This window comes from Cydia splendana, chromosome 13 (assembly GCF_910591565.1).
Source record: "Cydia splendana chromosome 13, ilCydSple1.2, whole genome shotgun sequence".
Lineage (NCBI taxonomy): Eukaryota > Metazoa > Arthropoda > Insecta > Lepidoptera > Tortricidae > Cydia > Cydia splendana.
In genome coordinates, this window is record NC_085972.1 from 3,065,531 (window position 1) to 3,079,626 (window position 14,096).

Here is a 14,096-nt window from a genome sequence, read left to right on the forward strand (position 1 = left end):
ACGGCGTAGGAATTGCGGCTAAGGAAGAACACCTAAACAACATCCTAGAGATCAATCGTATAAGTGACAGACTTATATCTCTAAAAGTACTGGTGGGAGGGGAAGTCCTAAATGTTATTTCGGCGTACGCTCCCCAGGTGGGTTGTAGCCAAAACGAGAAGGATACATTCTGGGCCGCCCTAGAAGGTACACTGCAGCAAATACCTACAAAGGAAACCATCCTGATAGGAGGTGACCTAAATGGCCATATTGGAGAATCAAACAGTGCATTTGAAAGAGTACACGGAGGTCACGCATACGGTACAATAAACGACGCTGGTAAGGTCATCCTCGCAACAGCCACAGCTTTTGATCTCGCAATAGTAAATTCCTTTTTTGCTAAGAAGCCAGAACACCTTATTACGTACAAAAGCGGTCAGACATCATCGCAAATTGACTACATCTTAATAAACCGAGCGTGCATTAGTCGGGTTACAAACTGCAAGGTTATTCCGGGAGAATGTGTCACTCCACAACACCGCATTGTTGTGATGGACATGGCTTTTAAGAAAATACCAAAGGAGAAACCAACACAAACTCCAGAGCTCACCAAGTGGTGGAACCTAAAAGGTGAAAAAATCCCGGAGTTCCGTCAACATCTGGCCAATCTTAAGGTAGACAATACCTTAAATGTTGACAGCACCTGGGAGCTCTTAAGCAAGTCCATTATAACTGCAGCAAATAAAACTCTCGGTCGCACAAAAGGGGGAAGAAGACATAACAGAGAAACTTGGTGGTGGACACAAGACGTACAGAATGCCATTCATGCCAAGAAAATTGCCTTCAAAACCTGGCAGTCCTCTCAATCCCCTGAAGATCGAGAAGCATACAAAATAGCAAAAAAGAGTACCAAAAAAGTAATAGCCATCGAACAGGCAAACTCACAGAAAAACCTTTATAGGCAGTTAAACACAAAAGAAGGCCAGAAGTCCATTTACAAGCTCGCGAAACAGCGATGTCGGAGCACAAAGGATCCTGCTAGGTGTAAAACCATTAAGGGCCCCAATGGTGACTTGTTATATAGGGATAGAGATGTCATAACAGCCTGGCATCAGTATTATAAACAACTTCTAAACCCTTCGCCAGCTGCTACACTGCTTCCGGAAATGGTAGCAAATGTAGGTCTTATACCTCCAATACAGCCACACGAGGTTAAGAAAGCGCTGCAAAGAATGTCCAACAAGAAAGCCGTAGGCCCTGATGGTATCCCGGTGGAAGCTTGGAAATGCCTACAAGAACATGGAGTCCTACTGCTTACCAATCTCTTTAATCAGGTGTTGTTCTCTTCCAAAATGCCAGAGGCATGGAGATTGAGCACTATAGTTCCGATTTACAAGGGAAAGGGAAGCAAGTACGAGTGCAATAACTACCGTGGCATCAAGCTTCTGAGCCACACTATGAAGCTTTACGAGAGAGTGATTGATAGTCGGTTAAGATCAGAGTGCTCATTATCAAAACATCACTATGGCTTCGTACCTGGCTTGTCAACTACGGATCCCATGTTTGCTCTAAGTACGATTGCTGAAGAATATCGCTCCAAAAAGAAACCTTTGTTCGTTGCATTCCTGGACATGGAAAAGGCATTTGATCGTGTCCCGAGGGACACAATCTGGTGGAGCCTTCGCAAGAAGAACGTCCCCGAGCACTATGTCAACATCATTGCCGACATGTACAGGGATGCACGATCGATGGTGCGGACAGTGGTGGGGGAGACGAAACCAGTAGCGGTTACGGAAGGCGTTCACCAAGGCTCAGTACTGAGCCCCTTCCTGTTTTGCTTGGCTTTGGATTCACTTACCGAGGAGGCACAAGATACAGCAAAATGGACATTTATATACGCCGACGACGTGGCCATTTGCGCTGAAAGCCGTAGCGAGCTACAAAACGCCCTTTTGTCATGGAAACACCAGTTGCAAGCCGGAGGCCTAGTGTTGAGTGTTGCCAAGACCCAGTTTTTATCCCTGAATGAACCAAGCCCACGCGACGATAGTCCGATACCCATCGATGGGCAACTAGTCACCATGTGCGATCAGTACAAATATCTGGGTGGTATGATGCACATTTCTGGGGATATAGAATGCAACATTCAGCACCGAATAGCCGCTGCATGGCTGAAGTGGCGGGAAGTAACGGGTGTCACCTGTGACAAAAGAATGCCGGTCAAACTGAAAGGTTTGATATATAAAAGTATCATAAGGCCCGTACTGATGTATGGCAGCGAGACGTGGGCAGTTACGCAAAAGAACGTGCATACCATTCAAGTTGCCGAAATGAAGATGCTGAGGTGGATGTGCGGCGTTACCAGGCTTGACAAAATCCGCAACGAGTACGTGCGAGGCAGCCTGGGCGTGCGTGACATCGCCGACAAAATGCAGGAGAGTAGGCTGCGATGGTATGGCCACGTTAGAAGGAGACCACCAGACTACGTCGGAAATTTGGCACTACGACTTTCCATCCCCGGTAAAAGAGGCAGAGGTAAACCGAAAACAAGATGGAAGGACGTAGTGCTAAAAGATATGATTGAGTGCAAAGTGTCCGAAAACGACGTCGAGGATAGGGCGAAGTGGAAGCAAATAACACGGAAAGCTGACCCCATCACCATGTGGGATATATAGCCCGGAAGAGAGAGAGACTCTAGAAATCGGTAACAAGTACCCACACAATCAATTTTTTTCACGTTTCTACCCATAGCACGATCAATCTTTTCTAAAACCAATCCCAAGACGGAAATAGAGCAATGTACTAAAATGTGAGGCTGAGGCGGTAAAAAAAGTAATCAAAGAATATATATATTATGTACGTAAAAAACGATCTACCTACGCTATACTACTACCATATCAGTATACCAGATAACTCTCAATTAATCTTTTAAGATTTAGGGAGAATCATACATATTTAATGTACTCGTAATAAGCTTACGAAACTTAGCAAATACCTCCAGGCATTAATAATACAGTCAGGAGGAGAAGTTAAGCGGGTGCGGTGTTCAAAATATTGTACGCGAGCTTTTAATAGGTATCTTGAATACAATTGTGTTCGCATAATTTGGAACCCCTCACCCGCTAAGCTATACTTACGCGCTGTCTTGAATCAAAAATGGCCAACAAGATAATAGTCGATTGATGACTGCCAGAAGATTGACCGAATAATGTCGATTGCAAGTCGAAAAGGTTTGGGAGAAAAGTCGCATACTAGGCTATTCAGCAGTAGACGAGAATTTAATGAAGAAAATCGTTAGAGTAAGAAAGGGAGAGAAATACCTGCTCCTCGCAGCCAGCACAGCCTTCACAGCACACACCGGCTCCCTGGTGTCTCCGACGAGGAACGTGACGTCACAGAGCTCGGGCATCGACGCGAGAAACTTCATGTCCTCGGTCAGCCCCGACTTGTTCTGGAAGGTAAGCTATAGAAGATCCTGGGGTTTGAACCAGTAGACGAGGATGCGATTAGGATGAACGCTAAAGTAAAAGAGGGAGAGAAATACCTGCTCCTCGCAGCCAGCACAGCCTTCACAGCACACACCGGCTCCCTGGTGTCTCCGACGAGGAACGTGACGTCACAGAGCTCGGGCATCGATGCGAGAAACTTCATGTCCTCGGTCAGCCCCGACTTGTTCTGGAAGGTAAGCTATAGAAGATCCTGGGGTTTGAACCAGTAGACGAGGATGCGATTAGAATGAACGCTAAAGTAAAAGAGGGAGAGAAATACCTGCTCCTCGCAGCCAGCACAGCCTTCACAGCACACACCGGCTCCCTGGTGTCTCCGACGAGGAACGTGACGTCACAGAGCTCGGGCATGGACGCGAGAAACTTCATGTCCTCGACCAGCCCTGACTATGTTCACGAAGGTAAGCTATAGAAGATCCTGAGGTTTGAAGCAGTAGACGAAGATGCGATTAGGATCAACGCTAGAGTAAAAGAGGGAGAGAAATACCTGCTCCTCGCAGCCAGCACAGCCTTCACAGCACACACCGGCTCCCTGGTGTCTCCGACGAGGAACGTGACGTCACAGAGCTCGGGCATGGACGCGAGAAACTTCATGTCCTCGGCCAGCCCTGACTATGTTCTCGAAGGTAAGCTATAGAAGATCCTGGGGTTTGAAGCAGTAGACGAGGATGCGATTAGGATGAACGCTAAAGTAAAAGAGGGAGAGAAATACCTGCTCCTCGCAGCCAGCACAGCCTTCACAGCACACACCGGCTCCCTGGTGTCTCCGACGAGGAACGTGACGTCACAAAGCTCGGGCATGGACGCCAGAAACTTCATGTCCTCGGCCAGCCCCGACTTGTTCTCGAAGGTGCTGAGGTCTGGCTCCGCCTCCATCGCTGCTAACGCTCCGCTTCGCATTGACGACTGGAACAAATTTTTAATTGTAGTCATCTACATCATTCATCATCTCCTAGACGTTTTTGGCTACAGCGACTGCCTTTCTACCGCTGAGCGCGTCGCTGGTGCGCTCTCAGGTGACTGACGTAGCCAATCTTTGCAGCAAATGTGCGGCCACATTCACTGCAGGTCAGCACCTCTCCGACGTAATTATACGTGATGGCCACAGGTGGTCTGGCCTTTAGCTCGTCACGCTTAACGTCGAACGCTTAACATTGAAGCCAGGCGACGCACAGAGCTCGACGTTAATTATAGTAGCCGCAATACCAACTGGCGACTGAGGTCATAATGATATTTCTTTCATTCTTGGTTGGTCTTAACAAGGGTAAAGGATATAGCATTACGATCTCAGTCGCCAGTTGGTATGGCGGTAACTATAGTCACAGATGGAGAAGGAAAATCTGAAGAATGAAGTGGTGTGCAGGCCCTTGTATTATCACCTCGAAAGAACCGTCGTGTTAGCACAGAATAATTGGCCCAGGCAAATTAATCCAAAAAACGGACCAACCTCGGAATGAGAGGTAATAAGTTGGACTTCATTAAATACGAAAAAACCAAATATTGTGGCAAACTTAAAAAGTCCGGAATGAAAACTTAAAATACGAAAATAATATATCGTGTTGATAGATATCTTCTGAACGAAAGAATTGAGACTGAATAACTATTATTATATTAATTAATAAAATCAACATTCAGGACCGCAGATTTTCGTATCTTTTACACTTATTTTTGTACTATTTGTGGATATTACCCAATTCATACCTAATACTAATAAAATAGAGACAGTTTTACTAATAAAACATGATTAATTGCTGACGTATGACGGCAACGCAAATCATTTATTAATTACATAATAAACGTCATGCTTGCAAACCAATAACATACAAAATAATGAACTTGTGTAAACAAATGAAGATATTAACATTAAACTAAATAAAACAAAAAACATAAGTAATTCAGCTATTAATAAAAATTTAGAAAACCTACTTTTATTTTAAAAATAAAATAATAAATAAAAGTAAGTATTTTTATTAAAAATCCTTTTAACAATATGTACAAACATCGTCCAAACTGAAATGCCGGGTAATAGTCAAATCCATTTTGCGCGCGTTTCCACTGCCCGGTTCTTTCGGAAACGGCCGCTCACCGCGGCGCTCGCGTTTCGACTGCCGCCGCCGACCGGCAGGAGGAAATGGAAACGGTAACTTCGGATAAAATGTCCGATTGCCGCCCAAGTTACAAGAGAAAAAACAGTACAGACAAGGTGGAAAAAGTAATCGTTTAAAAGCCAGTTGCGTCGGTCAGTGAACTACGAAACTTCCCATACTTACAATCAAATTTTACGTGTGCTTTAACGGCTTGGTGCAACAGACCTTTACGGCCCGATTCAGACTTTAAGATACGTCAAACTTCTCTCTCCTCCATGATACCTCTCTAACATGATATACCCACGATTCCCGACAAGTATTAAAATTCTGATTTAAACCTTCACGGTTTTTACACATTATTAATTGTACAACGGGACACAAGACCAGCAAGTGCGGGTAGTTCGAAAAACTCGCGCGGCTAGAAGATGTTGATGTCAACTTTAGCCAGTCTTCTACAAGACCACGGGGACAACGCCGTCCTCGAAACGTCGGAGGTAAATCTTAAAACTTGAATACGCGATTAAGTCCCGTTGTACAATTTCATAAAGTATTAAAACTAATTGTTGGATCTAATATAAATGGGAAATCGTTATACTTAAACGACTTTTTTTCTAAGATCTGGAGCGCATCCGAACGTCAAATATTTGCTATTGATATCTTATTACTTGCAGCGCATCTCAAAACACGAGGAACTGATATCAAAGTGAATCTGATTGACATAACCTAATTAAATTTGTAAGTTAGTTTCAGCCTAAATAAAAGGTAAATGTAACTTTATTTGGAATCGTAGAAGAATGTTTCCTGATTTGGGTCAAAGCGGACTCTTTTAGTGTAGGACGCCCTCCGACCAGGTGGGATGACTCTTTTAATGAAACTTCGACAAAGCAAACGTCTGAATAAGACATAAAAGGTACGCGTTGATAAACTTTTCTCAAGGCTTTATGTGACTTTCTTGACGTTATTGGCAACGCGTTAAGGAACCGTCCTGATTTAGACTGCAGTGTTACTGCTGCAGTATTACAGCGAGACATTACCACATAATAAATAATAGTACTGAAAGGACACTTCCTACAAAACCGAAGTTTGACAGCGGTTCAGGGACGAATCATGCACATGTCTAATGTATGGCACTATCCCTTTCGGCTATTCAGGGTTGTCAAAATTCAAGTCATTATCTTATCCAACCCTATTAATTGCTCGGAGCAATGCTAAACCGAACGGAGTCGAGTTTGCCCGAAGTCAGGGGTGTCTCCCCACTGACATTACTACCGAATTTTGCTGCCGAATGTCAAAATCAATGTCGATAACCGGACTTTCGACATTTGCATCAGCAGTGCAGTCGGCAGCAATTCTGCGCCGCAGCAGTAATGCTGGTGTAGTCTAAATCTGAAGGGTGCCTTAATACATTCATTGCCAGCGATCCGCTAGTCGGGTCCTCTGTTCGTAGGCGCTTTTCGCTACATACCGTTTTCCCTTATTATCGGTTACGCTACACACGTAGCTCGTAGTACACGCTGGCACTGAATGTGTTAATGATCATTGTCCTGTCAGAAATCACTGCCGGTGATGTCTGACATGCAGTCGGCAGCATTACTGCAGCAGTATTGCAGCATCCAAACGGTACCTTAATGCTAGAGGTGCGTCAGTAAGCGATTTTAATAAAGCCCCGGGGTCCCCTTAACGACTTTCATTTCCCAGAGTGTTTTTAATTAAGGTTGGTGCCGAGGTCTAGAGTTGGTAGTAAGCGGTGGTGTCCGATATGACGTCCGACTTTCAATCCGGAGGTTGCGGATTCAAATCATGGCTCGTACCAATGAGTTTTACGGAACTTATGTACGAAATATCATTTGATATTTACCACTAGCTTTTCGGTGAAGGAAAACATCGTGAGGAAACCTGCATACATCTGCGAAGAAATTCAAAGGTGTATGTGAAGTCCCCAATCCGCATTGGGCTAGCATGGTGACTATTATAGCCAGAGCCCTCTCGCGCATGAGAGGCCTGTGCCCAGCAGTGGGACGTATATAGGCTGATATTATTATTCCACCTGTGCAATTTCTGGTCCTATGTGCGTCTCACTCTCTCACTAAGCAAAATATGAGGACCCTGAGGATTAAAGATGACTCACGCTGGACCGGGCCGTGCCGGGACGGGGCGTCCAACATGTAATTTTCTATGACGGCTGATCGATGATCACGTGGTTGACGTGGTGCTTTCCCGGTATATATTTCCAGATATTTATTCAATATCTGGCAGAACGAGCTTTGCTCGGAAAACATATAAAAACTCGAAAATGGGCGTTTTCCAAGAGATAAGAACTAGTTAGATCGATTTATTGCCCCCGAAAACCCCCATACAGCAAATTTCATCGAAATCGTTAGAGCTGTTTCTGAGATCCCCGAAATATATATATAAATAAACAAGAAGCTGGTTTAATAGCTCCCAGTACCCCTAGGGTACTTTGTAAATCCAGGGTCAAAAAGTGGCAGAAAAAGCCGAAAGCTTCTAAGCATAGCCCACAGGACATAAATCTTCCAAATAGTGGAGTCCAAAATACTGTACAAATTCCGCTCGATGACCCCTTTGAATTCTTTGCTATGAGCCCCTAAGGCTCGGTAATTCAAAGGGGGCATCGACCTTAGTCATAAGAAAAATGTGTATATAGTTATTTGTTTTAAGAGCTCTGTGTGCCTCTCGCGCATTTGACGCTAAAGTCCCAAAAAGAGCAAAGGGCACCAGCTGCCCAGCTCAGAGAATCCATATCAAAAAAAAAATGGTTTAAAGGTATTATATATGTATATAGATATAGATAGATCGATTAGATTTCAGCTATCAAGCCCAAAGGATTATGTATGCGTTACGTTATCTCATAGCCGCTTACCCACATGCAATTAATCCTTTTCGATTCATCCACCCTTGCAAACTCAAAGGATGACGATCAACTATCATAACCTCGTATCAACATCCAACAAGTGCTTGCAATTTAAACTTTACATGCACACCGGAAAGTGCAATTTGCAACAACGCTAATGAGCGTAACGGGAGCTTGTTATGACGCACGTGGATATAGGACACGGGGCGCCGACCCAAAAACTGCGCGTCAGAAGAACAATGTGGTAAGCGCCAGGGAAATGCAATGGAGTTAAGATGTTTATTGAAATAGACTGGAAACCTATCCAATATTGATTTCCGAGAGCTAATGAAATTCCTGTGTACTATGGATGCACTTTGCGTGTTTCAAAATGGAGGGTACGAACATGAACGAAATGGGCAAAGCGTTATCTTCCTACATGAATGGTAATTTGTTTATGAATGACCCAAAAAAAAAAACAAAACACATTTTTATTTATTAACGAGAACGCGGTTACAGGTTGCATCGTCACAGAATGTTAAGTAATAATTCCTTCACCGAAAAGCAACTGGTAAATATCAAATGATATTTTGTACAATATCTGGAAGACCGAGCTTTGCTCGGAAAACATATCAAACCTCAAAAATGCGCGTTTTCCCAGAGATAAGACCTAACTAGATCGATGTATCGCCCTCCCCCCCCCCCCCTTCCCGAAAACCCTCATATAGCATATTTCATCGAAATCGTTAGAGCCGTTTCCGAGATCCTCGAAATATACACGATGATTTTTAATCGGTGATCAGGAACCAATTTTTCTAATTCAGTCAGCGATGGTGATCACATTTAACTATGAAACCAACCGCGAAATCGCGAAAAAAAAATTAACTCTCTTATAGAAAATATCAACATCGGACCAACCCAAATGTATGAAACAGGCACATTTTTTTTGTGATTTCGAGGTTGGTCCCATAGTTAAATGTGATCGCCATCCATGACTGAATTAGAAAAATCGGTTCCTGATCACCGATTACATTTCTTGGTGTATATATATAAATAAACAAGAATTGCTAGTTTAAAAAAAGGTACTAGATAGATAAAGTTCCGAAAAACTCATTGGTTCGAGCCGGGATTTAAACCCGCGATCTCCGGATTGAAAGTCGCACGCTCTTACCGCTAGGACCAGCGCTACGTGTCCGTGCTTTCGTGTCAAATATTTATTATTTTTCAAAAAGTCTGAAGGGCACGCTTTCCTTGGCACTCAGCTAAAGTCGGATCAAGCTTACTCGGTAATCTGCCTGGCATTTGCAATGTTAGGGAATATTACGCGAAACTCTGGATAGGCGTAGTACCACAATCCATCACAATCTGGGTTTCTACCGCGAAACAAGAAAATCGAAATTTCGTTATCTAACCTCTCTATCAACTCTCTCTCGATTTTCGCGTTTCCCGGTAGGCCCTTGTTAACAAACCGCCTTGATGCATCAATGTCATATTTTATTGTCTGTGAAAACTTGTCAAAAACAGTTTAAGGCACAGTAAGTATAAAAGTTACTCTATGGTTTACTAGCTAGCTTAGTGCTGCACTCTGGCGGCAGAACATTGCAGTAATACCCCCAATTACTGAGTATGGCAATTTTATACCTACACTCACTCAGTATGTTCTATTCAAGTTGGTGCAAAGTTAGCATAGACGGACTCTATGGGCCCGATTCGGATTTTGAAATAGACATCTATTAGATATCTTTTAGACATCACCAAGATACGATAACGATATGTTTAAGATCTAACCTGTCAAATTTGACATTTGCGCGATTCTGGAGATACTCTTGAACGATTTCCACAGGATATGACTTAGAGATCCAATTCACATCTAATAGATATCTTACTCTATCTAACGTAAAAGTGACATTGGTTGCCCGAATTGGCCTGCAAAAGAGAACTAGTTGATATCTAACCTATAACGTATCTAGAATGGATCTAGTACGTGTCGTCTCTTGTGAATATCTTGAAGTTCGAATACGGCAGTATGTTAACACATCCAGGGCCAAGAACCCGACTGTCGAGTACACTGTTCGTAGCAACTACGCGCTACCAGTGGGGAGACACTCCTGACTTCGGTTGAACTCGGCTCCGTTCGGCTCAGCATTGCTCCGAGCAATTATTAGGGTTGGCACCACTTGACTTCCATTTGCGTGCACGACTACAGATAAGATAATCACTTGAATTTTGACAACCCTAAATAGCCGAAAGGGATAGTGCCATATATTAGAAAGGGATAGCATGATTCGACCCTGAACCGCTGTCAAACTTCGGGTTTGTCGGAAGTGTCCTATCTGTACGGTAGTACTATTATTTCTTCTGTGGCGCTACATACGGCAAAACCGTGGCTACGCGCTACGAGCGTAACCCGTAGCACTTAATGGCAATGAATGTGTTAAATATTTTCGAAAAAAAATCGCACTGGTTTGAGGATTCGAAGCGGGAGACGAGCGAGGTCATTTAAGGAAATCGAGGACTTATTTCGCCTCCTCAATTTTTGTGAACCAACTGTAGTCTCAAGGTATTTTTCTACAGGGACAAAATTATGTACGCGTCTTAAGCACTTGAAAATAAAGTTCGTTTCTACATGTTTCGTCACATTATTCGGATCGATATTTTACTAAGTAATACTATAACTGTTACTACCAATACCAAGCTGCCAGCTCACAAATGATTCGGGCTCTCTATGATAAAACTCGAAAACAAAATTTTCCCAGATTGAAAATTTGGCTTAGCCATTCATATAACTTTAAGATAAGTATTTCATGATATTTTGCATCAAATATTAATTTTAGTTCATATTTACAAGCAAACACATTATACTCTTGAGAAAACCTCACCAATGTTATAAGATCACCCAAGGTAATTTTCGCCTCCTAGGCCCATATTTGTTCCCAAGCAATTGCAATTGATTTCGATTCCACCCACGCCAAGTCTACCAGATGTTACGCCCACGCTCCCAGTCTGGAGTAACACCCACCCGAACCTAGTATAATACATCAACATTTGACATTTAAACATAAAATGACACCAACCTGTTGATGGAGATCCTTGCACTATCACTTTTAACTCTTAAACTCTCATAGAAAACTTGAAGATAGAAAAAAACACTTAGAAACACTGATATGTTATTTGTTTTTAATTTTTTAACATTTAAATGTCTGGTAATTCGTTATACGCTACGCGATATCTAAATTTATATGGCTAACTAGAATATAGTAACAGCTTATTAAAAAATCTAGAAAGATATTTGGTACATGAAACTACATAACAGATACACAGTAGGCGCTGAAAGCGCATGCGTTGATATACCTATGCCTTAAAAGCAAAAGAGCGTAACTTCTTTAAGATTTCTAATAAGATAAGTCCTTTTGGTGTAGCTTTGTACTGCGCATGTTTCATTTTGACATCAATATGACACCGTCCAGGGCTACTATTACTGAGAAATCTTTAATAAAGAACCATTATACGCGAGATCTTTAAATACCTTTGGTTGTTATGGATCGCGATGTCAGTGTTATTCTGGTATTTGTTTTTAAAACATGAGAATTGCTACCCAGCGATGGATAGTCCGTTTTCAATGGATGAAGGTGAATGAATGAAAATGGTAGTAAAAGTGAGTTTTGCATATCTGGTTGAGTTCTACATCAATGTGAAAGCATGAATTAGCACGATTGAGACATTCATCGATCCAACCACCTTTGTTGATGTTCAACTGTTTGTATTAGTATTTTATATTTATATGTTTATTATAGCAAGATTCCGTAATTGACCTAGTTGTACTTGAGAGAATGATATTGATTAGCCCTTGAAGGTTTTTCAATGTATTTTGCTGAATGAGAGTTAGTCGCATAATTATAATAATTGTTTTAATTTAAGGCGTGACTTTAATTCGCAAAATAACTGAAAAATACCTGAATACTTTAATTACTGTTATAACTTTACGCGATTTAAACTTATATTTTATTTATAATACTACTAAGGTTAAGTGAAACATAGTTTATTTTACCCGGGGCAAGAGAAACAGTATGAGGTTTCCCTTCAAGTGTTTGTCTTGCCCCAGTGGTCTTCTTACCCCTTCTAACCTTATATAGGTAAGTTTTGTAAGTAGGTACTTGAAATTTGTTTCGTTTGTTATTTTTGCTTTGATCTTCAATCACTGCTGGAATAAAAATGGTAGTATTTTCATAATAAAAAATATGAGCTTGTAGATCTTACAATTTCGCGACGTCAAATGTTCTTAAAACATAACAATTGATTTCAGAGACATCTGCATTATTAGAATTGGTACTACATGAGCATTTCAAAAACTTAGCTTTGTCTTGAACAAAGCTTCAATGTTGCAGACCTGTATATGAAAACTTCGAGGAAAATTTGGCAGATGGCGCTGTTCTCAACATTTTTGAGGCTTCTTAAAGTAGCAGGTTTTATCATTATGCTTTCTTGTTTCGTACATTTGTGCGTTAAAGGGCCCACAGATTACCCGTTCGCCGGACGATATCAGCCTGTCAGTTGTTCGGAGCTGTCAAATTTTGCGTTTAACTGACAGGCTAATATTATCGCGAACTGGTAATCAGTGGGCCTCTTAAGACACGCGATTTTAAATAGTTTATACTTAACTAGCTCATTTTAGGGTCACTTAAATCCATATTGTTCAATTTACTACAGAACTGAAAGTGAGAAAATATATTTTGTTTTTAATTTTTAATCAGTAAGAATGATATTAAAATTTTTAATTAGGTACCTATTTTATTTTATTTTAGTCACTTCCACATAAATCATAATTTGCGTAAAATGTGCCTTGTGCCGTCAAATTAGGTGCCGATACCGGGCCCTATTTCACCAAGCCGACATTTGTCAGTGACAATTGTCAAGTGACAGGTGACAAGTGACAATTTCGTAAACTGTATTTGTATAGAAGTGCTTATAAACTTGACAGGCATTTAGTTACTATTGTCAATCTTACATTTAATGACAATGATTTGGTGAAACAAGAATAGTTTTTATAAGTCGACATGTTTGTCAATTTGTCGGTAATTCTTGACATGAAATCGGAGCTGTGTCAGGCTTAGGTGACAATTGTAGTGTTTTCGTTGTTAGCAAACCCCGTTATTGGCAAACGTTGGCAAAACTTTGTACCCTAAATTCGCCTTTAGGGTACAAATAAAAATCGCTTTAAATCGCTTTTAAATTCTTCTTAACAAGCATGAAATCATAATAACACTATAAATAGTAATTGTTGTCTGCGAAGGCATTTAGTACTTCAACATTTAGGATTTGGATTTGGAATAAGTCTCAGTATAGTTTTGATTACGTTGGGGACCGGTAGCGAAATTAGGTATGTTTAGGGATTATTTTTTTTAATAATTTACTTGGGCGAAGTTGTGCACTAACGGTAAAGTTAGGGTTTTGGTTAGAAAATGAATCTCCGCGAAAGCAACAGAGGTGATATATAAAGTAGGTACGAATAGATTTCTACTTTGACGTCACTGCACTTTGCATTTTCAGAAAAAACCGGGCAAGTGCGAGTCGGACTCGCGCACGAAGGGTTCCGTACCATAATGCAAAAAAAAAACGAAAAAAAAGCAAAAAAAAAACGGTCACCCATCCAAGTACTGACCACTCCCGACGTTG

General features: G+C 41.6%; 1 protein-coding gene across 1 annotated transcript in view; it reads right to left on the reverse strand.

Moving 5' to 3' along the window:
- Nucleotides 1–11,905, reverse strand: part of LOC134795963 (serine-enriched protein) — a 35,363-nt gene extending 23,458 nt beyond the window's left edge. The window contains exons 1-2 of the mRNA XM_063767855.1: nucleotides 11,498–11,905; nucleotides 4,198–4,391 (exon numbers count right to left, since the gene is read on the reverse strand). Of these exons, the coding sequence (XP_063623925.1) occupies nucleotides 4,198–4,385 (188 nt within the window). The 5' untranslated portion in view covers nucleotides 4,386–4,391; nucleotides 11,498–11,905. The remainder of the gene's footprint in view (nucleotides 1–4,197; nucleotides 4,392–11,497) is intronic.
- Nucleotides 11,906–14,096: the final 2,191 nt, after the last annotated feature.